Raw genomic sequence first — 14,373 nt, forward strand, 5'->3', positions numbered from 1 at the left:
ATGATCATTTATATTTGGTGCAGTCTTGGGACTAATTTTATATCACCTCCTAAGGTGGTATTAGTTATTCAAGTGGAACAATAATTAATACAAGACTTTGATTTTATACCGGGCCCTCATAGAACAACCGCAATTGCATAATTAGTTATGAAAGAATTGATTTGTATAAAAATAATAATAATGAGGTTTGAATTCGCAGTTTTATAATATTACAGAAGAATTATAATATTTAACTATAGTAAATTGTTATGGTTAATAATAAATGATTGTAGCAAATAGTTATTGATCACGACCATACAACGATTGTTGGCCTTTTTGCAAGAGTGAAAAAGTCATGACAAATATTTTGACTATGGCTTTCAGCCACGGCGAATAATTTTTTTATGGTGGAAAAGTTAGTCTTTTACTCGGTTTTATTTAATTATAATTAATAGTGGTAATTTATCATGATTTTTAGTCATAGCCACTAATATTAATAGTAGTTTTTGAAAAGCTTATAAGATCCTAAAATAAAATATTTTTCATATTATAAAGTCTTTAATTAGAAAGAAGTTACCTTCACCGATAAAAAAGCACACTCGTATTTTTGTTATCACTTTTATCCTTCACATAATTGATGTTTTTTTGCAAAATAAAATTATCTTTTCATTTTATTTTAAATTCTACTATTTTTATGATATTTTTTTTGTCATTATTGCAGTACGGAGTGCTTATTATACAAACACTCCACATCTTACAATCTCTGATATTTTATTTATTCTCAATATTTTAAGAGCTTATTTTAGAGTAAAACTCAATATATTTAAGTTTTTATAACATCTTATAAGATGTAGGAATTTATACTATATTTTAAATAAGGCTGGCAGATGCTCTAACCTTTATTTTTCAGTCCACGCCACTTGAAATTTTAAAAAATAAATCAAATTATCAGATACTTGACTTGATATCAATCGCTTTAAAATTCGTTAAACTAGGATTATTAAGTATAAAAATTATCGAGCATCTATTAATTGGCAAAATCGTCAGTAAACAAAAAGTATAAAAAAATAAATTTAATTGTTTTTCAATTAAATTAGCTTGATTTTGGTTCAAACAAATTAGTTAAAATAATAGAGTAATTAACAAAAAAATAGTTCTTTGAATTTAACCCATTAAGTTAAAATATGACCACATTTAACTTGAATATCTATACTATTTATTAAGTACGAGAAAATTAATGTAACCATCTTTGTTCGACAAAGCGTACATTAACTAAAATACCCTTCGAACATATTTTCCTAAACAAAAAATATTTTTTTTTAATTTTTTCTATCGAACCATTCATGCACATTTAAAAAAATTAAGAAAAATATTTAAGAAAATATAAGTTTGGTAAATTATTTATTTACTTTTGTTTGTGTTGGGAATTTATCGCCACAGTGAGTGCACAAAGAAATATAATTATTAAAGTGGAATACAAATCAATATAACAATGATTACAGACAGTGAGAAAAACAACAATGATATGTGATTTTGGCTCAGGGAGCTAGATTCGGTGAGAAAGTCTACAGTTACAAAGGCCGGCAACCCAACTGCCAGTTGCTGAAACCCACTAAGAAAAAACAACCACCAAGACTAACCCATACCACCAAAGCACATATCGCTACCAAAACACCATCGAACCACTCAGGTTTACCTCTATCTTTTCTACAGATTATTTCTCTTGTTTTTCTCTCATCTTCTCTTCCTCGTTTTCTTCCCCAAGGAAGTAAATAAATAAAGGGAAGTCATGGATCATGACACAAGAAACCGAGAAAGAGGGAAGAAGACGAGGAGGGTGAATATCGGCTGAGAAAAAAAAATAAGAAGGGAAGGGTTTCAGCCAATTTAAAATGGGAGCCAGGTTGGGTGTTGGGTGGATCGTGTCGGGTGAGGCCAAGTCGGGCCTTTCAGGTGGTGGTTTGGGGTTGTGGGCTTGAGCCTACCAAATTTGGTCATGGGCCAATTTTCCAACAGTCTCTCTTTTAAATAAGAATAATAAGTATTCAGATTATTTACAAGCATCAATCGTGGTTTTGCTAACTAATAAAAATAAGGGTAAATTACAATGAGTTTTCATTATATTTAATATAATTATCAATAATATTTTATTGTTTGAAAAATTATTAATACCTGAAATGATATAATCTTTTAACAGAAGTATAAAATTACCAAATTTTCCCTTACGATTATAATCAGGGTATTAATAATTTTTTAAATAATAATAAAATATTTATAATTATACCAAATATTAGAGGAACTCGTTATAATTTATCTTAAAAATAAATCCTTGCTACATAATAGTATTTCTAGTATATACATATTAACATAAAAAAAAAAAAAAGACCCGCAATACTCACAAACAACAGTCGATAGCGTCGGCGTACTATTTTTTGTATATGACCATTGAACTCCAAATTAGATGATTTAAAAAATCAATACTATTATACCAATTATTTTGTTGTGTTGATAATATTTTAAATTAGTTTTTTTTATAATTTATTAATTTATATATTTTATTTTTATTTATAATATATTTTAAAATATAAAAAATTATTTATTATATACCCACAACAAGAATGTGCGACCAGACTTAATAATACGTATATATGCGTACACTCTACACGTGACATTCCGTAGTCTCAACGTTTTCACTTTTTGCACACAGACACACACTCACTAACCCAGTGATGTAGGACCTCTTCACGCGGTTTCCTTTGCCCATCTCTCTCTCTCATCCTACGCGTTTTCTTTTCTCCCTTTCTCTCTCTATATCTCACTTTGTATGTATATATATTTATGTAATTAAATTTAAATAAAATTTGCCGTATTTCTCGACAAAAATTACGCAGAAAATTTTGTTAATTGAAAGTGGAAAAAACAGTAGAAAATCAGAGTAAGTGCCCTCAGACAACTCAATCAAATTCAATTTTACAAGAAACAGACAATTATACCTTAATTTATAAAAATGAAATGAACTGTTTGTTTATCGACAAATCATGTCTTTAAATTTGTTCCCGTTGGTGTAAGAATTATATTTGTCCAGATTCATGATGATGTTCAGGATCGATTAATGTTTTTAAATTTTTTAAAATTTTTTATTCATCCGATCGACTTTTTTTTTAATTTTCTTAAGAAAAATATAATAGGGGTGGGATTGATAATTTCAAATTTTTATTTAATAATTATATAATTTTATTACATATCATAAAATGTTTTTAATTTTTTTATAGTAAAAAATATTCATAAATATATTAAATTTTTGAGAGGATTTGTTAGAATTTATTATATTAAGAAAAACAAAGAAATAGAGTGTGAGAGGAGCAGAGATAGAGGAGATATACGGCACAAAGACATGCCTTAGCTGGATTTGTCAAGTCGAAGGACCATCATCCTTTGTTCTTTCCGTCTCTCTCTCTTTCTCTCTTTCTCTCTTTCTCTCTTTCTCTCTCTACATATACATACAGAATAGTTATAATTAATGTGTGTGGTATATATATATATATATACATACAGCTTTTATTACTATACCAACTCCGGGGTGGGGTGGGGACAGCTCAAAGCTAGCAGCCACCACCTCCTCCACCACTACATTTTGGGCCCCATTATTCACACACACACAACACACACTCTACTTTTTTCCTCATTAATTTAGAGAGAGAGAGGGAGGGAGAGAGGGAGGGAGAGAGAGAGAGTGATTTGTTTGTTTTTTGGTTTAGCCATCTTACAGAGAATCCAAGTCCCACCCACCACTGCCTTTTCTCTCTCCTCATATCTCTATCTCTCTCTCTCTATCAAGACAACAACTTCAAAAAGTCCATCAGTCCTGTCCAGCCATATTCCAGTGCAGAGTTAGCTTGTAAAGAAAACTATATATATATATATTTCTTTAATTATTATTATATTTATCACATTGACATTTTTCAAGAAACACACACTATCTATAAACCTTTCCAGAGTATTATATTTTAGTTTCTTTTTCGTTTTTTTTTTAATTTCTTTTTCGCCAATGTTCTGCTTTTTTACAAATGCTTTTCCCAATGTGGGGATTTGGGGTCGCTGGTTTCTTCTAACGGGGTTTACATTCGGTGCTCCAACCCTCAATTTTTAGGGCAAAAGTTTCTTTTTCTCAGGCATTGTGTTTTAAGGTTGAATCTTGAGGTGGGATTTTGTGTATCTCAACTCAAATTTTGGGCAACAAAAAGCTGGATTTTTTCCAGCTGTTTTATGGGCATTGAGAGCTAAATCTTGAGTGGGTTTTTAAGTGTGATTGCAAGATTTGTTCATTTTTCTGCAAAGAATTTTGTTTGCTGTTTGGAACTGAACCAAGAAGTGTGGCTTTCCGAAGCAATCCCCAGTTGGGTTTCTTCATTGAGGAGGGATTGAGTACTAAGGTGGATAATTTGGGGTATTTCTTGTGGAGTTTTTCTTAGTGGGAATGGCGATGAATACAGGAGGGAGGCTTGTTGCTGGTTCTCACAATAGAAATGAGTTTGTGCTTATTAATGCTGATGAAATTGGAAGGGTGAGTCTCTTGATAAACCTCATTTTTGTTTCTAGTTTCATTCGTTTGGATGCTCATTATCACTTTCCGGATTTCTTGAAACCCTTTGTTTAGATTCCATTGTTAGCCTTGTAGATTGATAGGTGCGGAATTTGGTTGTGATTTTCTGAAATGGTGTATTGCTGCTTGTAGTTTAATTTTATGACTTTGAGAGATGGGCATGGATATTTGTTCTTCTTTTCAACCTTAAACTTAGTTTTTGACATACTTTAGCTCGAGATTTATGTAAGAAGGTTGTTATTTGTTCATTGGCGAATGGATGAAATTAGAATATTTTGACCCTCTGCACTTCATTCCAAATTCAGTGCTTCATCTCAGCCTGTGGATGCTTTATGAGATTTATTTGAGACTAATATGGCCGAGCAATTTCTCTCATTATGATTGCTAGATGCCTCTGAAAATGATCCTTTCTTGGGCACTAGTATCTTTTAAATTCTTCTACAGAGGTTAAGAACTTGATGCTGGGAGCTTTTGTGGACTTTTGATGCGCTGATTACTCTTGCACCTTTACATGAAAGCAAAAAAGAAAAATTTCATGATGTTTTGGTTACATATCTGCATATATGAGAACAAATGGTAAATCCAACTTGGTAGTGCGGATGAAGTTTAAGAATTCAAACTAAATAATTAATTGGTTTTTAGGAACTATATGATATGTGGGTTTGTTACGTTATTTGGGAGCAATGTTTTCACTTAGTTGTTCTTTTGAAGTTTTTGTCCTACGAATGGATAAAGAAAAGCTATATGATTTGCTTTATGCCAGCCTCGTAGCATTAGAAAAGCTAATGGATATTGAACTCCTATTTTTTGTTACTTTATAGATCAAGTCCGTACATGAACTAAGTGGGCAGACGTGCCAAATCTGCGGGGATGAAGTGGAGATAACTGTAGATGGGGAACTCTTTGTTGCGTGCAATGAATGTGCTTTCCCTGTCTGTAGAACTTGCTATGAGTATGAGAGGAAAGAGGGCACTCAGTGCTGTCCTCAGTGCAAAACCAGATACAAACGCATCAAAGGTCAGTGTCTCAGTGTTGTTATATTTGCGCATGGTCATTGTTAACTAGCTGCAACCTTGCTGTGTCGGCTTATATGAGTGTTTCTCGGTTGAGTTAAAATATGATTGACAAGTTTATTCTGTGCTCTAGGTAGCCCTAGAGTTGAGGGTGATGAGGACGAAGATGATGTTGATGATTTGGAACATGAGTTTGATTATGGGGACATTGAGGCTTCAGGCTTCACACAAAGTGCAGGTGCTGTAACATCTGGCCACGGTGGTTTGGCTGGATCAGCAAAAACGTCAAAACAGGATCCATCTGCCCAGGGTCTTGAGATCCCTCTTTTGACATATGGTGAAGAGGTAATGGAAGAGTTTCTCTCTCTCTCTTGTTGTATGTATGTGTGTGTGCTACATTGCATAGGTTTTCTGTGGCTTAATTGTCTTCTAATCACTTCTAGGATGCTGAGATTGCGTATAATCAGAATGCTATCATAGTACCCCCATTTGCCAGTCATGGGAATGGAACTCATCCAACTCCGCCTGGTACAACAGCACCTTGTAAGTTGTTTCTTCTGAACAGATTTTTGAACTAAAATAGTATTTTCAAGCTTGCTTATAATTTTTATTGGGTAAAACTTTGGTTGCACTAGTGCATCCACGACCTATGGTTCCGGAGAAAGACATTGCATTATATGGCTATGGAAGTGTTGCATGGAAGGATCGTATGGAGGAGTGGAAAAAGAGGCAAAATGACAAACTTCAAGTGGTTAAACATCAAGGGAATAATGATGGTGGGGAATTTGACGGGAGTGAGCTGGACACGGATTTGCCTATGTAAGTAATAGCTTGGCCTCAAGGGGCAAATGGTTAACTCTTCTTTGCTTTCTTATTATCTTTTTGTGAAGCCTAATCCCGTTTTCTAGTTAAATCATACATCTCCATGGGACAACTGTTTCCTATAAGATGACTTGGAATGAGGAAAAAGATAGTACACTTGCTAATATATCTGCTTTTTAGCTACTCTCTTCTAGCCTTCCTCTAACAGATTCAATGGCATCGCTTATTCTTTTTCTTTCAAGCATGAGTGACCAGTCGATTCTCTAATTAAGATATAGCAGTCAACCATCAAGAAATCATAAACTATTTAATCGGGGATGAGCTCTATGGCTAACTCGTTCAGCTATTCTATGTTGTAAGGATCGACTTAAGCTTAAGCTAGAGCAACTCCTTCTATCACAGCGGCTGGTAGTGAAAGGAACTGACGACTACTGATTTTCAATGTTAAGCAAGGGATAGTTCTAAACAACATTAGTGAAAATGATGAAACTATAATTTGTCAGAAATACACACTTAATCTTGAGATTTGATCCTGTTAGCGAATACTTAAAACTTTGAACACTGTTTCATCAATAAATAAATAAATAAATTTTTAATTTCTGTGTCCTGTCATTTATCCAGTTTGAAATAAGTTTGCTAGGGTGTGGCGTTTGTATCTTACATTCTACGCATAGGATGTTAAGATAAACGGTAAGTGCACTAATTTTTTGATCTGATGTCTCTGTCTTTGAACTATCCCTGTAGGATGGATGAGGGGAGGCAGCCACTGTCAAGGAAATTACCCATTGCTTCAAGCAAGATAAACCCCTACAGAATGATAATTTTGCTGCGACTTGTGGTTCTCGGATTATTTTTTCACTATAGGATTCTCAATCCAGTTCCTGATGCATATGGCTTGTGGATGACATCAGTTATTTGTGAAATATGGTTTGCTGTATCATGGATACTGGATCAGTTTCCAAAGTGGTACCCAATTGAGCGGGAGACATACCTTGATCGACTATCGCTTAGGTATGTAACCTTTGTAATGAACTCAACAGTTCATTTGACATTCCAAATTTGTCGAATTACTAAAGGGTGACTAGGTGTGAATTTTGATAAGTACCATCTCTCTCTCTCTCTCTCCCCCAAACTCTTTTGAAGCTGTCCTAACAGACACCATTCCACTTCATAGAGTTTCTGCTTAGTCTTATTTAACTTTTGCTTCAATTCTTGGTGTTCTCTGATTATTATAGTCATTATAATTGAAGCAGCACCATAGTTCTCTTTGCTGTTGATGTCTCTGACGTTGCTTTAACTCTTTTAGGTATGAAAAGGAAGGGAAGCCCTCAGAATTAGCGGATATAGACGTCTTCGTCAGCACAGTCGATCCCATGAAAGAACCTCCACTGATTACTGCAAACACAGTTCTCTCCATCCTTGCAGTGGATTATCCAGTCGACAAAGTAGCATGCTATGTTTCAGATGATGGTGCAGCCATGCTTACTTTTGAAGCACTTTCTGAGACATCCGAATTTGCTCGAAAATGGGTTCCCTTCTGTAAGAAGTTTAACATTGAACCACGAGCCCCAGAATGGTACTTTTCCCAGAAGATGGACTATTTGAAAAACAAAGTACATCCTGCATTTGTGAGAGAAAGGCGTGAAATGAAGGTTTGTATCTATAATATACTCTTGTTTCTTGATTGAGTTATATAAACACACAACAACAAAGGAAAAGACAATATATGAGTTCCTGCTTGCATGTGTGAATTAGCCTCCCTCTTAGACTGGCTAATGATTGTCCTTGTCTAATGAATTTGGCGACATACTTGTTTACCAACTACAGAGAGAATACGAGGAGTTCAAAGTTCGTATCAATCGTTTGGTGGCCATGGCTGAAAAGGTTCCCGAGGATGGTTGGACAATGCAAGATGGGACGCCCTGGCCTGGTAACAATGTCAGGGACCATCCTGGTATGATCCAGGTACGCTACTGATCGATAAAGTCTTACTTCAATCTGTGAATTTTCTGATGTAATGTGGTGAGTGTTATGTCTGTTATACAAGGATTGGCTTGCACTCTGAGTGCACCTATTTGAATCTGCCGGCAAAAGTTTGGAACTGATGATTCTTGTCCTGTTCCATTGCACTGTGTTTCTTATGCAATGTGTGAACATCATGCCTGTACTATGAATGTCTATGGAATTGGTTTGACAATGTTTAAACGTAACTGAAGTTTAGGACTTATACGATTTGAATAGTTTGTGGTGCTGACAGCCTTACATTTGGACTAAAGGGTTCTGTAAATGTTTAACTCAGATTGTTCTACTTCTTGTAATAACAATTACAATGTGGGGCCACAGGTGTGTGAAACATGCACTAAACAAATTCAATATGTATAGCATGGTCCATTCCTTGCCATCTCCTACCCTGATGCACAACGACACTTTTATTTATTTTTTCTACACTCCTTGTGTTGCTTGCGCTTATCTATGTTGCAACTAGGTTTCACTGTGGTGGTTCCGCATAGGTAACATTTATTTCATGCAATCTTCTTTTGTTAGTAGAGTGTTCGTAGGTTTGATTTTTTAAATTGCTCTCTCAACAGGTATTCCTTGGTCATGATGGTGTTCGTGATATTGAAGGCAATGAGCTGCCTCGGCTGGTTTATGTTTCCCGTGAAAAAAGACCTGGCTTTGAGCATCATAAGAAAGCTGGTGCTATGAATGCGCTGGTAAATAATGATTACGCATCTCAATATATTACCAAACCTAACTGCCAGTCTGCCACTACAACAAAAACAAAAAAAGAATTTTTAAAGCCTCAATTTGTAATTTATTAATTTTCTTGTATCTTCTTCAGATTCGGGTTTCGGCTGTTTTGTCCAACGCTCCTTATCTTCTGAATGTTGACTGCGATCACTACATAAACAACAGCAAAGCTCTGAGAGAGGCTATGTGTTTTATGATGGATCCAACTTCAGGAAAGAAAGTATGTTACGTGCAGTTTCCGCAAAGATTTGATGGGATTGATCGTCATGATAGATATTCCAACCGTAATGTCGTATTCTTTGATGTATGTACCTTCTTTCATCCTGTATTTGCTTGATCTATTACACGTATCATCATGCAAATGCTGACTCTTCAACTTTTATACAGATCAACATGAAGGGTTTGGATGGTTTGCAAGGGCCTATATATGTTGGAACTGGGTGTGTCTTCAGAAGGCAAGCACTGTATGGATATGATGCTCCCGCTAAGAAGAAACCACCCAGCAAGACGTGCAACTGCTGGCCAAAATGGTGCTGTTTGTGTTGTGGTTCTAGAAAGAACAAGAGAAGCAAAACAAAGAAAGATAAAAAGAAGTCAAAGCACAGAGAAGCATCAAAGCAAATACATGCTCTTGAAACTATAGAAGAAGGGATTGAAGGTAAAACTTCTGCTTTGATTAAATCAGTACATATTTTTGCTTGCATTTTTGGCATAAGTACATAGACAGCACCTAAGTTTGGACGTATTACTAAAAAATCCCTGATTTTGAAAAATTACATTGTAAACCATGTGTTAAATTTCTACATTACAGATTCCCTTGGTCATCGGTGGTCTTTATGAGTAAATATGTTATGTATAAAAGAGGACTGTTAGTTCTTTTCGTAATATATCTGAACCTCAAGATTTGTTGGTGTGTTCATCCCTTCATTTTTATACTAAATTTCCTGATCTTACGCCAAAGAACGAAACAAGAAAAGCGGAACTGCCTTATACATTCAACTAAATTTTTGTTTATTTCATTACAGAAACAAATATTGTCGCTCGACCTCCTCTGTCCCAGGAGAAACTTGAGAAGAAGTTCGGGCAATCACCAGTATTTGTGTCCTCAACGTTGCTAGAAAATGGTGGTATTCCTAAGACTGTTAGTTCACCATCCCTCTTAAAGGAGGCCATTCATGTTATCAGCTGTGGTTATGAAGATAAAACCGAATGGGGGAAGGAGGTAAGTTATTTGATCTTTAGCTTTCTGTTACGTCACATGGCTTGTTTCCTTCTAAACATTTGAATGTTAAACCAGGTTGGCTGGATTTACGGCTCCGTCACAGAAGATATCCTGACGGGGTTCAAGATGCATTGTCATGGCTGGCGTTCTGTTTACTGCATGCCTAAGAGGCCTGCGTTTAAGGGATCTGCTCCCATCAATCTTTCCGATCGTCTTCACCAGGTTCTTCGATGGGCTCTTGGATCGGTCGAGATTTTTCTGAGCAAACACTGCCCTATTTGGTATGGGTATGGAGGTGGATTGAAGTGGTTGGAACGATTTTCCTATATAAACTCTGTTGTATATCCCTGGACTTCTCTTCCATTGCTTGTCTACTGTACATTACCAGCCATCTGCCTTCTTACAGGGAAATTTATTGTCCCTGAGGTACGTACGCTTTCACATCATCTTGATTCAGTGTATTCAGTATTGTGGAAACTTTTGCGTTTGTTTGGAGTGTTTTCTGAAGGAACCATTTCTTCTTTGCCTAGATGAAAATGTATTTACCTATAGAAATGGAATTTTTTTGTTCTTCCAAGTATTCCTTACAAAAACCTCAAGTGTCTAATTATCGCTCAAATTATCACATATTTTCACAACTGTTTTTATACATACTTTAGTCTTCCAATAGTTTTCTTCAAGTACAATAGAAACGTTTAATTTGACGCCACTACCAAAAAATTCTGGCAAGTCATTATCAACACGTTTTCATTCGCTACACATTTTCAATCCCAGTACCAAAATACCAGTCCCCTCAATATAAAACTCCCACAAAGTTCAAAGAACAACTCCAAACAAAGCTTGGTTTTGAGATTTTTTTTCCGGTGTTCCTTGCATCCTGAGATGACATAGAAGATACAACAGCATTCTTGAATTTATTTGTTTTATTTGAGCACCAGAACATTATCTGCCTCGTGCTTTGTCAATCACTCAACAGTTTTTCCTTGTTTGTTCAAGAACGTTAGCTAATGCATCACTCTATTTACAGATCAGTAATTATGCCAGCATCATATTCATGGCCCTCTTCATCTCCATTGCCGCAACCGGTGTCCTTGAAATGCAATGGGGCGGCGTTCCTATCGACGACTGGTGGAGAAACGAGCAGTTCTGGGTTATCGGAGGAGTTTCGTCTCACCTCTTTGCCCTCTTCCAAGGTTTGCTCAAGGTTTTGGCTGGTGTAAGCACAAATTTCACCGTCACCTCAAAAGGAGGCGATGATGGAGAATTTGCCGAGCTATATATCTTCAAGTGGACATCATTGTTGATCCCGCCCACGACTTTGTTGATCATAAACATAGTCGGGGTCGTGGTCGGCATTGCTGATGCCGTGAATAACGGGTACGATTCTTGGGGGCCGTTGTTCGGTAAACTATTCTTCGCCATTTGGGTTATCATGCACCTCTACCCATTCCTCAAGGGGTTGACAGGCAAACAAGACAGAGTTCCTACCGTAATCGTGATATGGTCAATTCTCCTTGCATCAATACTAACCCTCGTGTGGGTTCGGGTGAACCCGTTCATTTCAAGAGAGGGGCCGATACTGGAAATTTGCGGGCTTAACTGTGATGACTAAGGAGTCATTCAGCAGCTCAAATTACACTCTTCTGCAAATCACAAGTTGTTGGAGTAGGAATCTCCTTGTGCAGCCCAGACATTCTGGAACGGTTTTGTCCGATTCGATTTGCCTAAGGTAGAATAAAAGTGTTTGTGTTGATCAAAAGTTGTGTAGATATGAGGAGGTGGGAACTGACTGATTGATATTTGTTTTTGAGATGGTTCCATTGATTCTTTTGTTGGATATACATATGTATGTGGTTGTTGTCATGGTGTCTAGTGTTTATCAGGGGATATATATACTGTAAGTTATGGCCCTCAAAGGGTTGAAATATGTAAACTGCAGAAAGGTCATATACTTGTTCAATATCATTCTTTGTTCTCTCCTTGTGTTGTGGACTTGAATTTGCTTCTATTTCAACTCTTTTAGTACTCACTTGGAAGAGAATTCTTGATTGGAAAATTTATGGTAAATTGCCCTCAGACCCCTAAAGTTTGTCTTAATTAGAATCATTATCTCCTTGTTTAGAAAAATTATTAATTTTCCATGATACAGTACCAGTTTTGTACGTCTCAAGTTGAGTTTGGGGCTTACATGATGATATCTTGATATCTAGATTAGTTGGGGAGCTAAAATTCAAGATTTAAACTTTAATCTTAAATTTTAAGGGCATTTAAGGTGTTTGGATGAGTTTATAAGCACTTTCAATTATTTTATAATTTTAGATCTCATAAGATATAATTATTTTTAATCCTTTATGTTTGTAAAAATCAAATTATTTTCCTAGAATTTTTGATAAATCACATGTGGTCCGTTCATCAAAAAAATTGATGGAAATAGACGACCATTAAAATTAGGGAGTATTTGTAATTTCTCAAATAATGAGAGGTTGTTCGTAATTATGCAAACCTCATTGTAGGTCGGTGTAATTTAAACGGTTATAGATGTTATAATTTACACAAAATAAAACATCTATGCTTTTTCTACAAAAACATCTTAAAATTGTACTCACTTAGGCTTTTTTTTTTATTATTATATTTTCATATTAGATATGTTCTCTTTTACAAATATTAATCAATAGTGATACTTTTTAATTTTTTTGTAACTTCCTAAAATGAATAAAAAAAGATATTATTTTAAGTTAAGCAATATGTAATTATATTCACAAGAAGTCAAAGTTTTCATTATTCATATAAGATAATTATGTCATATTAAAAAAAATAGAAAGTATTCTCCCCCCCAAAAAAAGGACTAATTTAACAATTTTACAAACTTAAGATCGATTTACATTGAGTATTCGACTAAATGAATAATAGGATAAATTTAAATTAAATGTGAAATAAAAAAAATCCAAGATTAATTATAGAGTGTTTTTTGAAATATTATTTCACCACGATAAAATATATTTACTTTGTTTGATAATCTATTTTTGAATGAAAAATTACATGTATGTCCTCATAATATCAATTCTTTCATACGCCAATAAGTGATATGGTGGTGGAAGAGCAATGTATGATACCCTTGGACCATTGTGGAGAGATGCCCATGTAATGGTTAGGGTGGAAGTGGGAGAGGAAGTAACTGAAAATCAGTACGGCCCGAGAACGTAGCAGAAGTGTCGATTGCAAACTCTTTGAAAGTTTTAGCGTTTGGTGTTTGTCAACAAGTATAACAATAAAATAAACATACTGGACATGTAACTCGAGGATGAAAATAAAAAGTACAGAAACTTAAATGAAACTCTATATTTTCGTTTCTTAAGTCGAACAACAACAAGTGTTGTTCCCTTTATGTTCTCTAATTCCGTTCACTTGAGAATTCAATATAAAATTCTTCTAAATTGTCCACACCACAAAATAAAATCAAAGTTCTAATCCATATCTAGATAGAAAAGAACAAGAAAATAATTCTAAACAAACACTATTATTTAGTACTTAGGGATTGTTCAAGTTCTAAACTTGAATCCAATTCAAAATAAAACACAAAGGAGCAATTTGGGAGAGCTTTTGGGACTGCAAATTTTGTGGCTTATCGTGAGAGTGAGAGCAAGAAAAATGCATTGAAGTTATATGTGTAATTTTGTACAATACACACAATAGAATTTCAAATTCAAACCACCAAATTTGCCTCCAAGACAACTTATATACACACATTCACATAACCTCCAATTATGATGAGAAAAACCACTCCATATCTCTCATCATGGCTGATCATATGCTTACATGGTATGGAGGAGTTGAAGCTCCTCCTAACTTGGTTCAACCTCTCCCAAATGGGCTTGCGCTTCAAGTTGTGGACAATTTTTGAAGTCGCCATACATTCGACTTCCGTGATGAAACCCGTTGTGGTATCCTGTTTGAAATCTTTCCAAGCCACCAAACCACCATTA

At 35.1% G+C, this 14,373-nt stretch overlaps 1 protein-coding gene across 1 annotated transcript; it reads left to right on the forward strand.

The window, feature by feature from the left end:
- Positions 1-3,779: 3,779 nt before the first annotated feature.
- On the forward strand, positions 3,780-12,369 carry LOC105171119 (cellulose synthase A catalytic subunit 2 [UDP-forming]). The gene is made up of 14 exons (XM_011092143.3): positions 3,780-4,543; positions 5,404-5,599; positions 5,729-5,940; positions 6,039-6,138; positions 6,231-6,414; positions 7,162-7,428; positions 7,724-8,069; positions 8,245-8,382; positions 9,006-9,131; positions 9,260-9,472; positions 9,556-9,826; positions 10,194-10,390; positions 10,466-10,816; positions 11,418-12,369. Exons 1-14 carry the CDS (start codon positions 4,457-4,459, stop codon positions 12,000-12,002), a joined length of 3,273 nt encoding a protein of 1,090 aa, XP_011090445.1. The 5' UTR covers positions 3,780-4,456; the 3' UTR covers positions 12,003-12,369.
- The last annotated feature ends 2,004 nt before the right edge of the window (positions 12,370-14,373 follow it).

Source organism: Sesamum indicum, linkage group LG9, assembly GCF_026168435.1.
Source record: "Sesamum indicum cultivar Baizhima isolate 11 linkage group LG9, ASM2616843v1, whole genome shotgun sequence".
Taxonomy (NCBI): domain Eukaryota; kingdom Viridiplantae; phylum Streptophyta; class Magnoliopsida; order Lamiales; family Pedaliaceae; genus Sesamum; species Sesamum indicum.

Coding starts and splice junctions, on each gene's coding strand:
- LOC105171119 (XM_011092143.3), top strand. CDS start 4,457: ATGGCGATGAATACAGGAGGGAGGCTTGTTGCTGGTTCTCACAATAGA. Junction 8,383..9,005: donor ACCATCCTGGTATGATCCAG/GTACGCTACTGA, acceptor CTCTCTCAACAG/GTATTCCTTGGTCATGATGG. Junction 9,473..9,555: donor GTAATGTCGTATTCTTTGAT/GTATGTACCTTC, acceptor ACTTTTATACAG/ATCAACATGAAGGGTTTGGA.